We start from the raw sequence: 20,535 nt of genomic DNA on the forward strand, positions 1-20,535 counted from the left end.
ACAACTCATTATCTTATTATCTGTTAACCAGAAAAACTTTGAGCAATTATTAGTGGCATAATGAGAGAAGAAATGTTTCAGTAATGTTGTTTACATTTGCATATAATAATAAACAGGACATACATCACTTGGAAATGTTTGCCTGGAGATAGTCTTTATTTTTCCATTTGCTACTCGAAAAGTACTGTGAATGACGAAAAAAAATGTATATAATACATAAAAATCATACACGGATATTATCAAACAGTGAGGAATGAGGAAATTAAGAGCGTCTGTCTTCTTTACATGTCCCTATACCGCCCCCTTCTGGAGAGACATGTCACTGTCCTCTGAACTGAGTCAGCGTCCAGTTTTCTGGATTTTGATCACATAAAGTCTTCAGATTCCATTAAACATCTTTGTCCTCCCGGAAAGTCCCACAGTCAGATATTTTTCTTCTATTGGTGATAAAACTTTGGTGCGTGTGCGTATTTGACTTTCCGTCGTCCTGCCGTGCCTTTACGATTCAATTCCATATTCCTTTATTTGTCCCGCGAGGGGAAATTAGTTACGGTTGCTAAATTACTATTGGACAGTCGTTGTTAGGGGGCGGGGTTTAGCCCCCCCTTTTGTTTTGTTTTGTTTTGTTTTGTTTTGTTTTGTTCAAACTTAGAATTCCAAAGTTCCAAAGTTTCGTTCAGAGTTTTCAGAAAACATTCAGGACACGAACACAGTTGGTTTGCGACAAGCTTGAAAGCTTTCACATTAGTACTGAGTTTAATTTAATTCCGTTTTTAGAAAACATTCACATCGCTCCAATGGCGGGAACAAAGACTCTTAAAACAGATACCATGACCCCCGTCATTCCTCTGACAGGGGTCGACGCAGGAGAAGCTTCCTCTGGCAATAGCTTCGTAGATAAAACCACCGAAGCAGTCAGGACGATCCTGGCGAACCAGGTGAAGGACTTCATTGCCGTGAATGAGGACTTCACAGAAGAGGAAAACAACCTGCTGAGGATCAGGGACTGGAAGGATTTCGGCGATGCGGCGTCTGAGATCGTACGAGTTGTCATGGACGAGCAAAAGCAGAAAATGTTCGCCAAATCAGAGGCAGAGTCCGGCAAAACATCCTGCTGGAAAAGGGTGGGAAATGAAATCATGGCATGTTTTTTCCGCAAATTTGCCAGAAAGTCCTTCATGAACTCCGTGGCACAACTGAGGAAGAAATTCGACTGCTTCCAACAATCTGAAGAGTCGTCCTCACTGAAGCAGCTGCTTGACGTGTTGGATTGGAATATGGAGGACATGATCCCACAACAGGAAGGTCGGAAGAAAAGGAAGGCCACAGACAACGTGTGCCTCTACCAGAAAACTGCCATCGACATCATCAACGACAAGCACAAAGTCATGGCTCACCGGCTGGAAAAGGCAACTTTGCGCCATCTAAATCCAAAACAAGAGCGCAAAGAGCACATTTTGGTCGAGGTTCAGATAAAGGTGAACACTTTCATGGAGCTGATGCTGAACTGGCTCAACCAGCAGGCACAGGAGCATGAAAGGAAGAGGGACCCCGTGAGTGCTGCTCTGGAGCAGATTCAGGAACTCCTGGTAGATCTGCCCGCGCTCACGGAGGGTCACGCGCCAGCCTCCGTCACTGACGAGACAGCTGTCAGTGATGAAGCTGAGGAACTTCCACGTCAGGCCACATCACAGCCTGGTGGAGGGTGGGACGACCTTGCTTTCACCATGATGGCGACAGCAATGGTTGAGCGGATTATGAGAAACACATCGTTTAGGCCGCCGCATGATAAGATCAGAGCCCTCACGCTGGCACTGAAAGCGACGCTCTCGGCAAAGATCGCGGAGTGTGGCTTCACCGTCAAGCCAAAGCCTCCCCACTTTGAGCGGATCGCCGAGGAGGCCTACAAGGACCTGTGCAAGAAGATGAACACTCCAGGGTTAGTGAGAAGGTATATGCTGTTAGAGGATGAAATCATGAACGAATACATGGTTGACAGCGTAATTAAGAGCCTCCCGAAGCCCAAAAAGACCACGAAGTAAGCACAGTAACCATCGCTGGACTTCGGGGGGGGGGGGGGGGGGGGGGGGGGTTTACCCCGAGTGCTTCGGTTTCTCCCATGTTTAAATAAATTCCGACATTGATTTAAATGTAATTAACATGTTTCTTTTCTTGTTATTTGCTGCATAGCTGTAGATGTATAACTCAGACTAAAGTTCTGCTGGTTGGCAGGTAATAATGGGTTGTTACCAATGAACTTGATGGATGGTTTTCAGTACAAAATTCAGTTTTAGGGATGAAGGTTAAGAGTATTTCATGTCGGCTGAATCAGCGGCAGTGCAGTCATCGTGTCAGCTGCCTCTGTCCAGGGTCCTGAATGTGTCCCAGTCCTCTGAGCTGCCTCTGTCCAGGGTCCTGAATGTGTCCCAGTCCTCCGAGCTGCTGCTGTCCAGGGTCCTGAATGTGTCCCAGTCCTCCGAGCTGCTGCTGTCCAGGGTCCTGAATTTTGGTCTCAGTCTCATTCATTTATTTTGAATTCGGTTTTAAGTTAAACCAAATGACATGTCATGGTTGTTTTATATTATTTACCCACTTTTTATTTCAAAACTCACTGAAGGATTATTTCATCATTCATTTGTATTATTTACCTATTTTCAGCTATTTTAAGGAGAGGTAATCATGCTCTTTGGCTCTGGTTGTTCTAAACCTCGCCTTTTGTGCCTACACTTTAAACTGTTTCAATACAGACAGGGGAAAAAATTATTTACTTGTCCTGCAAGACATTCTAGAGTGACTTTTTTGTTCAACCACAAATATTTAGCGAACACATTCTCCGACATTTTGCAGCCAAACTGTTGCAGACTAAAAAGTTCTCATTACAGAACAAACAAATGTAAGCATGAGCACAAAAAATGAAAATTAGTGATCTGGATTCCTCCCACATCCAAAAAAAAAACAAACCAAAAAAAAACCTATGATAAAAACAACAATAAAATACAAATAAGGGGGAAATAAATCCATTGAAAATGACTTTTCTGTTTTAAAATGTTTCTTTTCTTGTTATTTGCTGCATAGCTGTAGATGTGGCTCAGACTGAAGTTCTGCTGGTTAGCAGGTATTAAGATAATGGGTTTTTCGAAATGAACTGCATAGATGGTTTTCAGTGCTGTGCAATCTTTATTTGCAAAACACCATAAAATTCAGTTTAAGGACTGAAGTGTTAGAGTATGTTGGCACAATCAGCAGCAGTAAAGTCACTTTGATTCTCAGTCTCATCTTTGGTGTCGTTTTCTGAAAAGTGGTTTCAATCACACTTGAAGAAGTTCATCAATAACAACCAACACTGCAAGCGTATTTTTTTTCCTACAAATGCTTTTTTATTTCTGACAAAAGTTTCACAGTCACTGGGATCCCAAGTAAAACTGTTCCACAGGAATTAAGGTCCTAACAACCAGTAAAGCACACACAGACAAAGACAGCGTGCAGAGGATCACATGCTGACCACAGACGACATCTGTGTGATGTGAACATTTACCAGAATGTTAAATTGTGCACTTCTTCACAAGACAAAACATTTTCCAGATGACATATAAAAGCACAGACTGATGTTTTTCCCGTACATTTCACGCGTTTCTAGAAGCCTTAACGATTATGAATGAAATAAAGTGTTAAAATGACTCACTGTCCCGTCAAACACGTACAAGCATCAGAGGCTGAGCTGCTGAACTGAACATTTTCTGTGGATTGAGAAAAACTCTGGAAATTGTCACTGTGCTAAATGTGTAGTGAGATATGAACACCAGACGCCACCTAATGACTCTAACGGCAGAGATGGTGACTGACAACACGTTCACTTAGTAGTGATGCAGGTTTACTCCATGAGGACAATGTGAGAAAGAAGTCCAGTGCTGAACAGGAACGGAGAGGTTTACATTTATCTCTGGGTCCTGAAAGCTGACAAAAAGCTATTTCTGAAGCTTTACTTTCAAGGTTCTTGGCTTGGTGCAAAACTACATTTTAAATCAGTAATTTTAGCGTTTAGCATAACATTTGTTGGTGGTAGAATTAGCTTTACAGTGCAAAGCTTTTTCCCAGTATTCCTTCTTAATTTCTGGGAAACAGTACAAGACAGTACGTGATGGAAGTGAATGTGAGAAGTGCTTTTGATGATTTGTACATTTGCAAAAAGATGTGAGTGTAAAAAGATTCTGCGAGGCTCGTCTTGGTAAAACCGGCCCACATGGCGTCACAACAAGCTGCAAAGCATGGCACGAGTTTGGTTTGAATGAATGAATTCTCAGCCTGCCTCTTTCACGTCCTCTTTCTCATTTCTTGCCATTGTTTCTATGCCTCCACTCGCCAGTTCGGACCCCCCTGCTTCTCTAACCGGCCTTCCTTATCGGTTCTGCTACGTGCCTTCAATTCTTACAAAATACTTATTCTGTTCACATTTTATGAGATTTGTTTTTTCTTTTTGGTTAGCAACTTCCTCGATCTTCAGCACTTGTTGCGTCGTTTGTTACTTTTTTAGGCATCCTCTTCCACTTCTTCCTCAAACTCCCCCTCCTCCTCAGCCGTGGCGTCCTGGTACTGCTGGTACTCGGACACCAGGTCATTCATGTTGCTCTCCGCCTCAGTGAACTCCATCTCGTCCATGCCCTCTCCGGTGTACCAGTGGAGGAAGGCCTTCCGGCGGAACATGGCGGTGAACTGCTCAGAGATGCGTTTGAACAGCTCCTGGATGGCTGTGCTGTTGCCGATGAAGGTGACGGCCATCTTAAGGCCACGTGGCGGAATGTCGCAGACGGCCGTCTTGACGTTGTTGGGGATCCACTCCACAAAGTAGCTGCTGTTCTTGTTTTGGACGTTCAGCATCTGCTCATCCACCTCCTTCATGGACATGCGGCCACGGAACACAGCAGCCACCGTCAGGTAGCGTCCATGGCGAGGGTCGCATGCCGCCATCATGTTTTTGGCATCAAACACTTGCTGGGTGAGCTCGGGTACCGTCAGGGCGCGGTACTGCTGACTCCCCCTGCTGGTCAGAGGGGCAAAGCCCGGCATGAAGAAGTGGAGTCGAGGGAAGGGAACCATGTTGACAGCCAGTTTCCTCAGATCAGCGTTAAGCTGGCCGGGGAAGCGCAGACAAGTGGTCACTCCGCTCATGGTGGCTGAAACCAGGTGGTTTAGGTCACCGTAGGTGGGCGTGGTGAGTTTGAGAGTGCGGAAACAGATGTCATAAAGGGCTTCATTGTCAATGCAGTAGGTCTCATCTGTGTTCTCCACCAGCTGGTGGACTGACAGCGTGGCATTGTACGGCTCGACCACCGTGTCTGATACCTGAAGACAAAGAGACAAAGAACAAACGGGTGTTTTTGGAGCAATAATCCAACAACATGGCACAAGGATGTCATTTTGTTTGTTAATTATGTAACTTACAGGTATGTAGATCTTTTAAAAGACATAGATAACATACATGTAGCATGTGTCCTGTACTGGTTTGCAGTCTTATGGACTTAATGCACAGAGACATTGTGCAAAGAGACAGCCCTAATTTGCAAAGGCACATGAACAAATTCTTTTATTTTTACTGGACACAGTGGGACGATGTTTTCTGAGTTACCTTGGGAGAGGGCACCACACTGAAGGTGTTCATGATGCGGTCAGGATACTCCTCCCGGATCTTGCTGATGAGCAGGGTGCCCATGCCAGAGCCGGTGCCTCCTCCCAGGGAGTGCGTGAGCTGGAAACCTTGCAGACACTCGCAGCTCTCAGCCTCTTTTCTCACCACATCGAGGACAGAGTCCACCAGCTCTGCCCCCTCTGTGTAGTGACCTTTGGCCCAGTTGTTTCCTGCTCCACTTTGACCTGGGCAATAAAAAAAGAGGCTAGTATCTCTTCTTCCCTGCCACGAGAACCAGTGCTTAAAAACACTGCTTCCATTTTGATGATTAATGTTTAGATGCAGGAATAACAAACAGAAGATCTTTTTTGAAGCTGATCTGAGGGACTGGGATTTTATGGTGGGAGTGAGCTTGTCTGTGCCACACAGGAAAATCAGTTGAGTTCTATTTGTCAAATGGAAAAGACGTGATTAAAACCACAAAATTGGGCAAAAGGGACACCGAGAGTTTATCCTTCACCTGGAGGCCAAATCCTTAGAGCATCAGACTTCCAAGTGTCCTCAAGCAAGATGTTCAAGCTCCATGACTGCGGTTTTGTATCTCGCTGTGACCTCTGACCTTTGTTAAATGAGACCACTTTAAAGACTCTTCCCCAGTGGAAGTATTCTTACCAAAGACAAAGTTGTCAGGTCTGAAGATTTGCCCAAAGGGTCCCGAGCGGACCGAGTCCATGGTGCCTGGTTCCAGGTCGACGAGGATGGCTCTGGGCACATATTTCCCACCTGCACACAGACAAAGACACCACGTCGGCTCAGCGCTTTAAGAAGCAAGGCGTCACAGCCACAAAACCAAAGTAGAAAAAAGTCGAAATGTACGGACAAATTTAATAAAAGTTGGTATTTTGCATAAACACTAAGAGAGAGCTGAGTCTCTCTGTGTGGTGCTACAATGTGGGCTGTATTGTCCTCATCATGTCCACTGACCCTTATTCAACTGGGGTTTCTGACAAATATTCTCACTTTGTGCAGTTATTTACAGGTAAGAACGCTGTGAGCGTCTCATTCGGTTGCTGCTGGACTTCAGTTCAGCACCAGCAGGCACACGGGTGCAGCATCATCTGCGGCCACAGGGTGGAGTCAAACACTTTCAGACTCCAGGAGGAAGCTGTCAAATCTCCATAAGGTTAACATTTTGTGATATGTTGTGGCCAAATTGAGCAGCCACATATCGTGTTTTCAGACTATTTAATCCATCTCACAGCATTATTTCACTCATTTTCAGAACGTAGACTTCTCATACCTTAAACTCTCGGGTCATATCAGGTGAAACTAAACCATCGAATGTTTTTGTATTAACAGCACGGTGCACTCTGGTGTATGCAGAGCTACACAGCTAATCATGAATATCAAATACAGTTTCTCCGAATGAGTGTCAGTGTCGGTGGCTCTTTAAGGCAGCGTGGCTCTCACACTGAATCTCATTGAGTGAACAGGTGAAGACATGTCACACATGTGCACATCTGTAATTTTCAGCATGTGCAACACCAGCATGTGCTTGTTTAAAAGCAGCTGTGCTTCTTCCCCGCTCCTCGTTCCTTGCAGCTGCAGTGAATATATCTGTCCACAGGGGGGACGTCTCATCTCAGACCTCAGGATGTGTCAGGATGTGCTCACCAGTGGCCTCGTTGTAATACACGCTGATCCTGTCCAGCTGCAAGTCGCTGTCTCCGTGGTAGGTTCCCGTCGGGTCGATGCCGTGCTCGTCGCTGATCACCTCCCAGAACTGAACACACAAACACACGAGCCAGCACATGATCAGGGCAGAAGCTATGGACTGTGATGAATGTGGCACTGCTATTAAAACATATCTGATGAGTAATCAATCCTCCCCTGGGCCTGAAACTTCCATTTATAGCTTTAATTCTGATAAATGTACTCAGTCAGTGGTCTGGAACGCCTCAGAAAAAAGGCGCCTTGTGTGCTGATTAAGACCAGAACTGAAAGCTAGTTTACCAAGGAGAGAAGAGAGTGGTCTACAATCAGCCTTCTGTCTGTGCTTCCCAGCAACAGGCCAGCGTCTGATCACCTCTTTCAGTCACAGGATCAGCTAAAAAAGCAACATGTCCTGTAAAGAAAATGCTGTTTCTTTCTTTGGATTTGGTCAAAGCAGGCAGCAGAAAACAGCCGAGAAGCAGCTCTGTTTCACTGAAGATGTAAATATTCCACCAGATTTACAAATGAACCACATCTGTATAATGTCTGTCCGAAAAATACAGAAATGACCCTGATTATATTCAAGTCTCATCAAGTTTTTCTGCTTCCGCTCTTGGGAAAATGACCAACACAGAGCAAAACAAAGATAATTTTAAAGGTTTGAGACAACAAAAGGAGGAAGTGCTGGGGGCAGAGTGAAAACCCGGATAACTGTGTCACAAACAAAGCGAAGAAGAGAGAGTACTGGAACCACAGCAACAAGAGTCTTCAATGTGGATTAATGTGGGAATTCATTTCTCAATTAATGCGTTCATCACTTTGATTAAAATGTTAGGACACTTTCTCAGATGTAACATAACGTCATATCGTCACGTGACGCACCGAGCCAGCGGTCTGTCTTATGGCAAAGCAGCAAAAATGGAGGAAGAAGTGAGTCTGGTTTTCTTCGCATGAAAGAGAAGAATTTGCACTTCTGTCTCTGAACCAACATCAGAAAATCCTTTGGGCAATCAGGGCTAATCTGATGTGTTAATTAGAAGTCACAAGATATTCTTGTCTTCAACACAACGTTGGCATTTTAGCTGTGGTTTATTTATTTTTATAGGAAGGCAGCACGCTGTTTACTGATCCCCACCTGGATTTGCTGGTTTGGGGAAATCACACGCATCAACACAAACTGAGGCCGCCACACCACCTCCACAGCTTCTGAGTGTGAAGACGCCTCGGTGCGTTCGCGGGCGGGGGGTCGGCGAGCTCAGAGCGTTCTCAGAGAATTCAGTCGGCCTCCTTTCTGCAGGCTGAGACGTTAACGCCAAACTCAGTTAAGACGGGAGCCGACTGTCACAGCGGCTCAGTCAGCTGACCCTAATCTGAGCCGCGGACAGTGTGTGTTTAAGAGAGAGAGGGTGAGATAAGCAGGGCGAGGGCGGCTGTGCATGTGCGAGGGAGAGGGAACGAGACACTGGTGGGCAAGAAGTCCTTTAAATCCTCACTGCTGTCTCCTCACCGTCTTCGGCTGTCCCTGAATTCACCCCCTGTGATCACCATGGCAAAAGGCTGGTAAGTTTAGTCAAGCAGTTTTGGAGAGGAAACACCTTGACTTTACTGGGCCGCCACATAACAGACCTGAGCAGATTTCAGTTGGATCCAGATCGGGTAAGTGAGGGAGTTCAGGCAAAGTTAATCCATTGTGCAATGAGGATGACCTCAGTCTGACCAAATCCTCTGTAAATACACTTGTCTTCACTGATCAGGGCCATTGAGCCGTGGAGGCAGAGTCACCCCATATGTTGCTGCCTCGCCTCTTGTCGTCCAGCCAAGAACCTCAGAGCAAGTCTGCTGGATTCAGATCCTCCAAACCACCAGACTGTTTTTCATCTGCGAAGGACTCAACAGCCAGTTTCTGAGTGACAACGTGACACACCTGAGCTACACTCACACTCAGAGAAACACATAAACAATATATAGAATCTTTTTTGGTCCTTGATGACTGGTTGATTTAACAGGTTCCACTGTACATCCAGCCGAAACACTGGTTCACTCTAAGGCTGCAAGTTTGATTCAAAGATTATCTTCTTGAGCAGTCAACTCATCCTTTAGCCTACAAAATGTCAGAAATCGTGAAAACTGGTCAAAATCAACCAACAGTCCAAATACGTTCTCATATTTCAAAGACTTCTCAAAGCCCATTAATAATTTCATAATTCTAAATAAAAAAATCAAATATGCACATTTGAGAAGTTGAAACAAGCAAAGGTTTGGCATTTTTGGGAAAACACAATAAACTGATTCTGAAAATAGCTGCAGATTAACTTCCTTTGATGGACTCGTCAATGAATCGTGCAGCTCTGATTGGCTGACGGTGGATCTCTGAGGACTGAAGTGTGGAAACGCCTCGTGACGTTTAAAGCACCTCATCGAAAAATAAATTAAAAATGCTGCTAAAAAAGAAAAGACTGATTTTGCAGATAACCACTCTTCACTCACATGTAAACAAGGTTTTCAGGGTCACTGGTGGTTTGGGGCCCGGGGCCCGTGCATGTGATGCACTGGCTGGCAAAGCAGCCATTTAAAGGCCTCTTCTGTGCTTTGAAAGCAGACACTGACACACTTGTTATCTGGTCCCCTTCAACCCCTCCTGCTGCATTCCTCTCCTCTGCCTCAGCAAATTTCTCCTTTCTTTTCACCCTCTTGTTTGTTTCCTCTCCCTTTTCTCGGCGACAAAGCGTCCGGCTCTGCAGGCGGCTGAGACAGCAGCTGGCCCCGAGCGTCTGCTCGAGTCCGGTCAGCTCCGTTAATCACGGATCAATGACCCGAGTCGCTGTTTTGTCAACAGTCCCAAATGTGTGAATTGTTACTGTGTTCATATGCAAGAACGCTCTGAGATCACTGTTTGGTTATCCCAGAAATCACTGCTGCTCTCTGATGTATTAGTTTTTGCATCGCTTCCTATAGTCTGACAAATACACACTTGCTTACACAGATTCTTTTGTTGGACTACAAGTGTGTTTGGGTACACCTTCCTGTACTTTGTGGCACTTCTATGACCCATCTCTAAGATATTTTGGTCCTGTCTGGCACTTCGTATCCATCTCATGATAATTTGAGTGTTCTCTCATCCATTGATAAAGCTCTACTGAATTTCTATTTTGACTCAAATGTTACTTCATAGTTTTGCTGATATCTTTGTGCATTAACTTTGTCAAATGTATTCTACAAATACAAAACATACGTTTGGGTAAGAAGTTTGGGTAAAATAAAAATTAAAAAAATCAGACATGTTAGACAAACTTTAAGTTCTGCTCATCTTAAATGGTTAACAGCCTTTGAAACAGAAGGCAGGAGTGAAAACAATAGAGCTGCATGATGTCTGGGCCTGTTACATCTTTATGCCAAAAAAATCTTTTGTTCTGTACTTCGTTTCGCAAGAGACAAAAACCAAGCAACTGACTTTAGCATTTTAATTAAAATTAAGCACTTTCTGAAAAACAAAAGAAAGGCCTCGTTAAAAAGTTGAAGAAATAAAGAAAGCTTAACAAAAGTGCCCAAAAAAAGAGGAATAAACTACTTGTTAACAACAAAAAGTTCATTTGTTCCCACTCATTCTTCTTACCTTAGCACCAATCTGGTTCCCGCACTGGCCGGCCTGGATGTGCACGATTTCCCTCATGATGGATGTCAGTCGGTGGTGTGTGGAGGCGATGCGCGCTGGTCTCGATCCGCTGTCTGATCTCAGGCAGACTGAAAGCAGGGCTGAAGAGGCTGAGCGCCGCTCAGAGCTGCAGGCGGGACTAAAGCGTTCATCACGCTGATCATTGGCTACTGTCGCATTAGCCACGGTTCTGATTGGTTAAAAGGGTTATTTAGAGGGGTTTCCTTGTCTCAAAGGCAAGGACCGGAAGAGGAGAGGGAGTGCCGTGTTTGTCATCACTGCCCCGTTGGAGGCTCAGTAACCGGAATGAAAGCTAGCGGAACACAGCAGAAGAGAGAGGAGCTTAACCGACCAGAGCTGAGGCTGTGACTTAAACAGCTGTGACTTAAGAAGGTTATTATTAATCAGCACAGCTTAAAAAATGACTTGATTGTCGACCCATAAATAAACATAAATACAAGATGATCCTGTATAAATATGAAGCTAAGTTTCTAAACTCATCATTCACTGGAAGGTATTTTAAAGATCTGAGAGTTCTTGTGTGCTTAAAATAATAACTGAGTGTATTCATATTGTATTCGTTCATCATCGTTTTCTGTAGAAATTAAATGCTTCCAGACAGCAAAAATAAAAAGGAGACATACAGAAAGAAGAAAAAAGACTATGCGTGTGTGTGTGTGTGTGTGTGTGTGTGTGTGTGTGTGTGTGTGCAATAGCACAAACACTGCACTTACAATCCATATCTGACTCATGTCCTGATCAATATGATAACTGTAGTTTTCATGCAACAGTCTTCTTATACTCTTGTATATAATGTACATATATGTAGTTAAATTTTATTTTCTATACTGCATCCCCCTTTTATTGTCTTTTTGATGTTTCTCTGTCTCTCTTTTATTCTTTGCTGACTGTAACAATTTAATTTCCCCCATCGTGGGACTGATAAAGTTTTATCTTATCATTTCTTATCTTAATACTCATATAAATATTGATAATAAAGTAAAACTACAATAATAGTTTGCGATAGATTTGAAGACACTGACTGCATTAGAGCACATTTAATTGCATGGTACCTCTCGAAACCTCATGGACGCTTTAACGGGCCCGCGCCCCCGCAGGTGACCCTCAGGTGACAGTTAACCACCACGCCACTAGATGGCGGCCTCGCACAGTTTGACTGATGGGCTCTGTCGCCGCTCGGCTGCAGGTTGTGTTGTGTTTTCTGGCCGCACCGTCGTTCATCAGCTGGTGTCTAAAACGGTAAACCGTCACTTGGGATACGGTTACATTATTTTTAACCACAGACCGCTACTTATCCCTTTATTCCCACCCTACTCCGCCTGAAGCACATCGTTTATTTACTAACCGGTAAGTGTGTGACAGCCCTGCGCGTCTGTCCTCATCCATTCTCGATGTGAACACAAATGTGTGTCAAATTGATGGAGTTAATGGGTAAACTGCTAGCATCTAGCAATTAGCACAGAGTAAGGTTACACTGATTTGTTAAAGATTTCGTGGAAAATCGCTCTCATGTGCGGGTTTTCTGTTAAAAGTACGGCTCCTCTTGCGGATTTTGCTGCGCAGCATTTGCGTAAATTAGATTTTGGCCCTGCTGGTCTGCTGTCTGGTCCCCATCACGACCCCTCCCTCCTCTTTAATTATGGGAGCCATAGTGTTTCAGCATGAACTGTTACTGGTATTTACAGACCTTCATTTTGGAAATAAGATGATAAAACGTGTATATATGGCAGAAGTGAGGTGCTTATCCCACATCGATGCCACAATAATTCCTTTAATGACTGGCGTGTTGAGGTGGGCTTTAGCAGTGACTGCTCTCATGTGTTACTGCTGTCTTTGCTTTCCAGGGTCAGTAAACATGTTCTACACCTGTGGTCCCAACGAGGCGATGGTGGTGTCAGGTAAAATGATGGTCAAGTAGCCCTTCAAAATGATTGTCATACCTGTGATATATCATACCTGTAAGATGCCCCAAATATCTGGAAATATTTAACAGTGTTTAGATAATAGCAGTGGATTATTTTCTTCATATCTCTCGTCCCTCCCAGGCTTCTGTCGGTCTCCCCCGCTGATGATAGCTGGAGGCCGAGTGTTCGTCATCCCGTGCATTCAGCAGATACAGAGGTCGGCAGATGTCAAGAATATTAACGCCTTCATTTGCATTTAATGTTTTTAGCACTTGGGAAGACGTGGAAAGATGGTAAAAGGCAGTGAAAAGGTAGTAAAAAGGAGATAAATCCTGAAAATATGATGACCAAATGTGCAGTTAAAGATCTAGGATGACTGATGGACACAGATTAAAAACAGTGGACGTCTTCCACCTCTTTACCAAATGAAAATGATTATGTTGTGTTTGATGATTGTATGTAAACCGCCGCTTACCTCACAAGAGCAGGTAGAGTTCCGTCTCCTTGTCAAATTAAACATACTTGGCCTGCGTGTTGGGACACGTTTGGATCTTCCAGTGCAGCTTCATGTCAGCCCATCATTTGCCACGAGACTTATTGTTTTGTTTGTCCGAGTGTGTAGCTGACTACAAACCAGAAATGACATTATGTTGATTTATACCATCAGAGCAGTGGGTAACCAATCAATGACCGTTGTGTCCTTTCTGTTTTACCCTGCCTCTCTCCAGGATTTCCCTGAACACTCTCACTCTGAATGTCAAGAGTGATAAAGTCTACACTCGCCACGGGGTGCCCATATCTGTAACGGGGATAGCTCAGGTCAGTGAGCATCACTGCTGAGGAGGTTTTCGCTCAGGGGGCCAGGTGTAGGCTAATAGACAAAGTGTTTCTGTGAGGAAACCAACCGTCAGCTGGCAACTTAACACTGCTGAGATGTTTAATGTAGATGCAGCTGGAAGGTCGTGTATCTGCTCACGGCCCATCGTGGCTCCTCCACCTCTCTGAGTGTGCAGCATTTACCAAGCAAAGCTGAGTTTCAGCCATATTTGACCACAGATTTCTCACCTCATATGATTTTTTTAATATTGGAGCACAGTTAATTAGTTGTGGCCACGCAGAGTCAGTCACTCAGTGTTTCTCTGAATAATAAACGAGTTGCCGTTCTCCCACAGATGAAGATCCAGGGTCAGAATAAACAGATGCTGGCTGCAGCCTGCCAGATGTTCATGGGCAAGTCGGAGCCCGAGATCGCTCAGATCGCCTTGGAGACGCTGGAGGGACACCAGCGGGCCATCATCGCCCACCTCACTGTTGAGGTAAGGATCTGATGTTTTCAGTGTTCGGTTTACTGGAAAGGGTTCATGTTAAAGGCCTGTTTATGTCACAGTGCTTTCCTCACTGTAAAGGTTAGCTGACATCAGATACTGGTGCTAATAATTGGGCTGAACTTGTAAAACCGCTCTATCTTCCTCTCACAGGAGATCTACAAGGACCGAAAGAAGTTCTCAGAGCAGGTTTTCAAGGTGGCTTCCTCCGACCTGGTCAACATGGGCATCAGCGTGGTCAGCTACACACTCAAAGATGTTCACGACGACCAGGTAACCACATATCTTCAGATAACGACTCCTCAGAAGTTGAAAATTCTATATACTTCTCAACAATAATTTCTGTTTGATGTGTATTTAAAGGTTCAATGTGTAAGAATTTTGGTTTAAAACACAAAAATGAACAAAAGTTATGAACAAAACGTGAAGAAATCACAGTTCTGATGTTATGTCAAAGACATCTATGCATTGTGTTACAGAGATATCTGCTGAAGTTAGCATGCTGAGTCAGCTAACAGGACCACTAGCTGAACTGCTAACTAAGCTAACTAGAAGTTCGGCTCAGGTAGCGGTTACCAAAAACATAAAAACTGCAGACAGAAAAATAACACAGACCATCAAGGTGCACACTTCGTGAAAGGAATTCTCTGCATCTTGGATGAAATCATACATCTAACTTTTCTTCTTCTGTGTGCAGGATTATCTGCATTCACTGGGGAAGGCTCGGACGGCCCAGGTTCAGAAAGACGCTCGCATCGGAGAGGCCAAGAACAAGAGAGATGCTGTGATCAGGGTGAGCTGTGTCATGCTCTCTTCATCCTCTAGAATACTCAGATGATGTTTCCATGAAGTGCTTCATTTCACTGTAGACACCCTCTTCGCTCCAGGCAGCATCAGAGCTTATTTAAATTGTGGTCTTAATTTTTAGCATCGTCATCCTGTTTATCCCATTTTCAAGAGTTGTCCCTGTTGATCCATATTTCCACCTCATTTCTCTGTTCCTTCTCTCCCTCCCTCTCCCTCCCTCCCTCCCCCCCCCCCTCTGCAGGAGGCCCACGCGATGCAGGAGAAAGTGTCGGCTCAGTACAAGAATGAGATTGACATGGCAAAGGCCCAGAGGGACTATGAGCTGAAGAAGGCAGCCTATGACATCGAGGTCAACACTAAGAAGGCTGAGTCAGAGATGGCCTACCAGCTGCAGGTGCACAACAGTGAAGAAGAACTGGCTAATGTTATGATTTGACCCCTGAGTTGGATGTTTGCAGAGTAAAATTGGAGACAGGGTTTGTGCGTAAGTGCCTTCCATGTGCTCATTTACACCTCATCTCCCTTTTCCAGGTAGCAAAGACGAAGCAGCGTATTGAGGAGGAGAAGATGCAGATAAAGGTCGTTGAGCGGGCGCAGCAGATCATGCTGCAGGAGCAGGAGATCACCCGCAGGGAGAAGGAGCTGGAGGCCAAGGTGAAGAAACCTGCAGACGCTGAGAGGTACCGCCTGGAGAAACTGGCCGAGGCTCAGCGGTGAGTTGCAAGGGTTTGTTGTCTTGTTACTGCTCTTCCACAACAATAGGGTGATGTTGTGAGTAGGCGGTCTTCAAGCTTTCGTACTGTTTGCAGTACAGTTTCTTTGTTAATGTGCGCCAAGGCAAGAGCCTGAATCCCTGTTGTTTTGTAGCTGGGGTGACTCTGCATCTTTCTCCCTCCCTGTCCAGGCTTAAGTTGATTATGGAGGCCGAGGCCGAAGCCGAGTCCATCAGGGTGAGTCACAGATCACTGAAGCAGAATCCCGACTCGTTGTCTTCAGGCCTTACGCCCACAAGCTTTCTTCTTATGTATGAGTCTAAGAATGTTCCCTTTTTTGGGACTGCTCTCTGGTAAAGTAAGCCCATCCTCTTGTCTTCAGGTTAAAGGTGAGGCTCAGGCGTTTGCAGTTGAGGCCAGAGGTCGTGCTGAGGCGGAGCAGATGACGAAGAAGGCGGAGGCCTTCCAGCAGTACAAGGATGGAGCCATGGTGGACATGCTGCTGGACAAACTGCCTCTGGTGAGAGACGACAGACTCTCCAGTCCAAAACAGCCAGTAACACGCGTGTTTCATCTGAGTTTGTCAAGGTCTGATTGCGGTTTTAACGCTTGGTCATCTCTGTCTTCCACCAGATCGCAGAGCAGATCAGCAAGCCTCTGTGTGAAGCCAACAAGGTCACCATGGTGTCCAGCGGAGGCGGGGAGGTGGGCGCAGCCAAGCTGTCAGGAGAGGTGCTGGACATCATGACCCGCCTCCCGGAGGCGGTGGAGAAGCTGACCGGAGTCTCCATCTCCCAGGTAACACGTTCATGCACCTGCAGCCACATGTGCACTCACACAGCATTTACTAGTATATTAATTTGATCACCTTAGTAAGCTCATATGGATAATGTGTCAGCAAACATTTGCCTGTTTACACGTCCAGCAGACCCTGAGCAGAATATGATTCCAGCGGCGTGGCCATAGATTGAACATGGAGCAGCTTTCCTGGTGTTGGACAGGTAGCAAACAGGTTTTATCTGAGACTGTTTGCTGAAAACAGCTGCTTGGTGCTGACTAGTGTAGATCAGAGCAGTGAGACCATAAATGGGCTTAAAAACTCCATAGACCTGCAGAGATGAGTGGTAATGCTTTAGTGTTTGTCGCCATTTGTTGATATTGAAGAAGTGATCAACTGAAAAGCCTCTCTTTCGCTCCACTCTGCAGGTGACCTCTTGTACCGGCTGAAGACAATCAACCAGGCTGGACACCAGGCAGATCTGCTCTCCCTCTGTCTCGTCAGCTGCCTGGACTCTTTGCATGAGTCTGCTAACGCTAACAGCCTCTTTCCTCGACTCTTATTTCTGTCTCTCATCACCTGTGAAGCTGTCGCCCTCATGTAGCTCTGTAGCTCTGTTGACATTTCGCTGTGTTGTGAAAACGGCGTTCGCTTTCTTTTCTGTCTTCCTTGTTTGTTTTTTTTGGTCCAGCTCCATCTGGGCTAAAGGGCTGAGCTCCTCTGGCTGCAGTCACAGTTGTTATTTTAAATTATCTGTTGTTATTTATTCCATTATGTCCACTGATACTGCATTCAGCATAAACACAAAGCATTCAAATTACAGTACTTGCCACATGTTTTCAACAGCAGCGTCTGTGGATGCAGTACTTTTATCATTTCATCACTCTGTCCGAACAGTCTTACATCTTTTATGTGTTTAACGACCTTTAATGTCTCCTCCATAACTGCCTGCGCACTGCCTTGCTGCCAAACCTTAAGTGCATCTTAATATGAAAGTTGAATACAAGTATAACCCTCATTTACTAATTCTACTAACATTACATCGTCCAACACTAGACCAAGCCATCACTTCATGATTTTCTGACAGATTTCAGGGTAGTCACCTGGTCAGCCCTTAAGTCTTTGAAGGTGTCATGGATGGTCACAAACAAACAGATAATTAAAATTGTGATACCATCTGTAAACCATTAATATGTTTTATATTTTTGAAATCCGTCTTAGTTTTCTTCGTGTGGTCTTCATCTGCTGTGTCTACTGATGTCTTCTAGTCTTGTCCTTGTGAATACTGTTAACATTTGGAGGAGTTTAGGGAATCATTTGCTGAGGGAATATGATAAAGGAACAATCAAAGAGTGAAAACCAGCCATGTACCACACTTAATGTAAAAATATTAGCAAATGTGATGCATGTTCATTAACCCTAACACACCTTTAGTCTGTCTTCCCTGACTTCAGGTTCTACACTGAGCACTTCTGTATTAAACGTGTTTATTATCTGATCGGTAGTTTTATATTTAGCATCAGAGCACTGCGATGGTCACTTTAAACCTTACGGCTCCTTCTATCAAATGCATACAGTGTCAGCAGTTCAGGAGATTTGGCTCAATTTGCCGTTAAGCTCACTGTAATGAGGGTATGTATTACGACGCTACGAGGAAAGTTCATCGTTGAGCAAAATCAAAGTTGCTAATGGATCAAAAGCAGTTTGATTTTGTCTTAACCTGACGCTGTGAGTTAATCCCCCTCTTTTTGTCCGTCCTTAACACTGGGGTCACAGGTCAGGGTCAGCTGCAGAACTGAGAGGGATCTATCGATTCCTAAAGACACTTAAACAAAACAGATCTTGACCAAAACAGAAGCCTGGACCTGGATCAGCGAGTTCAGGTTCCCTTGGGACTTTGCCGCCGTGCAGCCCTGTAATACATACATTGTACTAAACGTATATCTTCAGTAAAGTGGTGCCGTTTGTGTTACAAAGGCCGGTTATGTAGCAGCTCTCATAAAGGTGGAGCCTGTGAAACTAAAGGTGAATGTGGTGTAAAGTGTAGCTTTAACCTCTATTGTAGCAGTGGGAATACCACAGTGTCACTATGAGAGAACTGCGTTGAAATGATCAACTGTGTGTCATTGTTTTTTGAATGAAAGCTCATGAATGAGATGCTAAGCAGTCGGTTAGATTAGCAATTGTTAGGTGAATGTCAGCTTGTACTTCAGGGAAAGAGATGTTCAAGGTTTGATATTTGACGTTAATAGCAAACAGTCCGTCGTGTCCACCTCCAGCCTCGTGGAATCATCTCCTGTGTTGTCAATTAGTCATTTCTCATCTCAAAGTCAAAGCATCAGCCACGCAGAATGTTATTCTAGTGAAGGTTTAGGAGCTCTTAGTTCCTAAAACGTATTCCAACTTGCCTTACACCCGAACCCTGTCACGCTGTCACCCTCTACCTCACCGTAACCTCTGGCTGGGTGTTCGAAACGTTTGATGTTGACACTGTATCTGTTTTGTATTGGCATGAAAGCTACTGAAACATTTAAGAATCTCGTAATCACAACAAGCACTGCAGTCCTTCCTTTGTCCTCCATGACACTCATTCGAAAAGGCTCACTAGTTGTCTGTGAATGTGTTCCCTGCACTGCTGATTACGGTACAGCCGAATGCATTGACATGGTTTTCTGAAGGTATTCTTATTTTATTTTTAGTTTGTGTGCATGCCCCGATACCTGTCACACTTCAGCTGTACTTTAAACTTGGAAATGCATATGTTTTCAGTCAGGATGCTGACCATTACTGTGGGATTACCAAAGTAGGAGGAATTACTTATTGGTCAGCTTTAGAAAAAGAAATGTGATCTTTGTTCTTCTCTAATGGGATGTTTTAAGTGTAATGATACTCTGAAGTGGCACTACATAGGGATTATAGATGTATTTCTAAAGTATATATTTGATATTTGATGCAGTAGTACTGTTAACTTCACAGGTCACCATTAACAACTCTTCTAACTGTTACTAACAGCAGCCCCAGTGATTCCCGTTCAATGTGTTTAGACTATAGTCGGGTTTGGTAGAGTTTTCTGTGTTATTTGAACTCCTGCTGTAGTTTGCTGGTGAAGTTTAGCCAAAATGGAAGGTACCACTTTGTTGCTTTTTAAGTACCGTCTGTGCACTTTAGGAAATTTGTGTTTTTAGGAAAATGTTGCTCTTGAAACCTGTACACAATAAACTTTATCATTAAATTGCAAAAGGGAAACTGCTTAAGTCCTTCACTGTTCCTGAAAGCAGAATAATTATATCCTGTATTCTGCTGTGTTACTTACTTTGCTCATGTTTTGATTCTGTTTACACATTTGATTTGTGCATGTTTTTGTCTTTGTATTTTTGTTCCAGTTTTTAGTTTTATAAATGGGAAAGTTGTGTTGCTTTTGATCTGTAACTGCATCATGTTTTTATGGGGACCCCATGAAGGACAGCTCTCACGTGCATCATGGGGCCCTAGTAAACTTTTTTTCCCCTCAATATTTGTACGGTTCTTCTTTAACTGATCGTCCAAAGAATATTTATGTTGATTTCAGGTATCTGATGGACACCTACACTGTGCAGCATCAGTGCCCTGCTCAAAGTGTCCTGGTGGTTTTGTAGCTGTTTTTGCATCTTTATTCATTTGTCCATTGATTCAAATTAGCAATCGTCTAAGCACAGCCTTGATGGTAAAGATAGACATAAAAATCTGCATAGGCTAAACAGAAATGGAATAGTCGTGATTGGACATTGTGGATTGGAAGTGTGGCTATTAAAATTAATTTAATAACTGTATTATGATGAGGAACACAGTCATATCGTCCATTTTAAGACCAAAATCAGCACAGAAACTGATAATCGTAAGGATGCACTCAACGCCGTACACTGACGGGATAATTAACAAACCGGAAGACACTGAATGGATGTTGTGTCAAGTTAGCTAGAGATAACCGAACAAGTACAGGAAATAAGAGGATGTTGTCTT

The 20,535-nt window shown here is 44.2% G+C and overlaps 2 protein-coding genes across 5 annotated transcripts; one reads left to right on the forward strand and one right to left on the reverse strand.

The window, feature by feature from the left end:
• Positions 1 to 3,354: 3,354 nt before the first annotated feature.
• On the reverse strand, positions 3,355 to 11,078 carry LOC143335253 (tubulin beta chain). Its single transcript, XM_076754539.1, has 5 exons — positions 10,950 to 11,078; positions 7,298 to 7,406; positions 6,296 to 6,406; positions 5,624 to 5,868; positions 3,355 to 5,340 (listed from the first exon to the last, which is right to left on the reverse strand). Exons 1-5 carry the CDS (start codon positions 11,004 to 11,006, stop codon positions 4,528 to 4,530), a joined length of 1,335 nt encoding a protein of 444 aa, XP_076610654.1. The 5' UTR covers positions 11,007 to 11,078; the 3' UTR covers positions 3,355 to 4,527.
• A 1,080-nt stretch (positions 11,079 to 12,158) lies between these two features.
• On the forward strand, positions 12,159 to 20,047 carry flot1a (flotillin 1a). 4 transcript variants are annotated; one of them, XR_013078415.1, is made up of 14 exons: positions 12,194 to 12,356; positions 12,854 to 12,907; positions 13,055 to 13,130; positions 13,642 to 13,732; positions 14,086 to 14,229; positions 14,392 to 14,511; positions 14,936 to 15,031; positions 15,287 to 15,439; positions 15,577 to 15,758; positions 15,950 to 15,995; positions 16,141 to 16,278; positions 16,392 to 16,556; positions 16,684 to 16,759; positions 16,965 to 19,772. XR_013078415.1 is itself a non-coding variant. In XM_076754767.1 (13 exons), exons 2-13 carry the CDS (start codon positions 12,865 to 12,867, stop codon positions 16,983 to 16,985), a joined length of 1,275 nt encoding a protein of 424 aa, XP_076610882.1. In that variant the 5' UTR covers positions 12,159 to 12,356; positions 12,854 to 12,864; the 3' UTR covers positions 16,986 to 20,047. The 4 variants fall into 4 exon arrangements, 2 of the variants coding, with proteins under 2 accessions (XP_076610882.1, XP_076610881.1); XR_013078416.1 differs by having other exon boundaries at positions 12,218 to 12,356; positions 16,687 to 16,759; positions 16,965 to 17,098; XM_076754767.1 differs by lacking the exon at positions 16,684 to 16,759 and having other exon boundaries at positions 12,159 to 12,356; positions 16,965 to 20,047.
• Positions 20,048 to 20,535: the final 488 nt, after the last annotated feature.

This window comes from Chaetodon auriga, chromosome 17 (genome assembly GCF_051107435.1).
Source record: "Chaetodon auriga isolate fChaAug3 chromosome 17, fChaAug3.hap1, whole genome shotgun sequence".
Classification (NCBI taxonomy): Eukaryota; Metazoa; Chordata; class Actinopteri; order Chaetodontiformes; family Chaetodontidae; genus Chaetodon; species Chaetodon auriga.

Excerpts from the sequence above, each read along its gene's own strand:
- LOC143335253 (XM_076754539.1), bottom strand. The coding sequence starts at position 11,006 with ATGAGGGAAATCGTGCACATCCAGGCCGGCCAGTGCGGGAACCAGATT. Across the intron at positions 7,407-10,949 it reads GGAACCAGATTGGTGCTAAG|TTCTGGGAGGTGATCAGCGA; the intron begins GTAAGAAGAATG and ends TTGTGTGTTCAG. Across the intron at positions 6,407-7,297 it reads GTATTACAACGAGGCCACTG|GTGGGAAATATGTGCCCAGA; the intron begins GTGAGCACATCC and ends GTCTGTGTGCAG.
- flot1a (XM_076754766.1), top strand. The coding sequence starts at position 12,865 with ATGTTCTACACCTGTGGTCCCAACGAGGCGATGGTGGTGTCAG. Across the intron at positions 12,908-13,054 it reads CGAGGCGATGGTGGTGTCAG|GCTTCTGTCGGTCTCCCCCG; the intron begins GTAAAATGATGG and ends CGTCCCTCCCAG. Across the intron at positions 15,759-15,949 it reads AAACTGGCCGAGGCTCAGCG|GCTTAAGTTGATTATGGAGG; the intron begins GTGAGTTGCAAG and ends CTCCCTGTCCAG.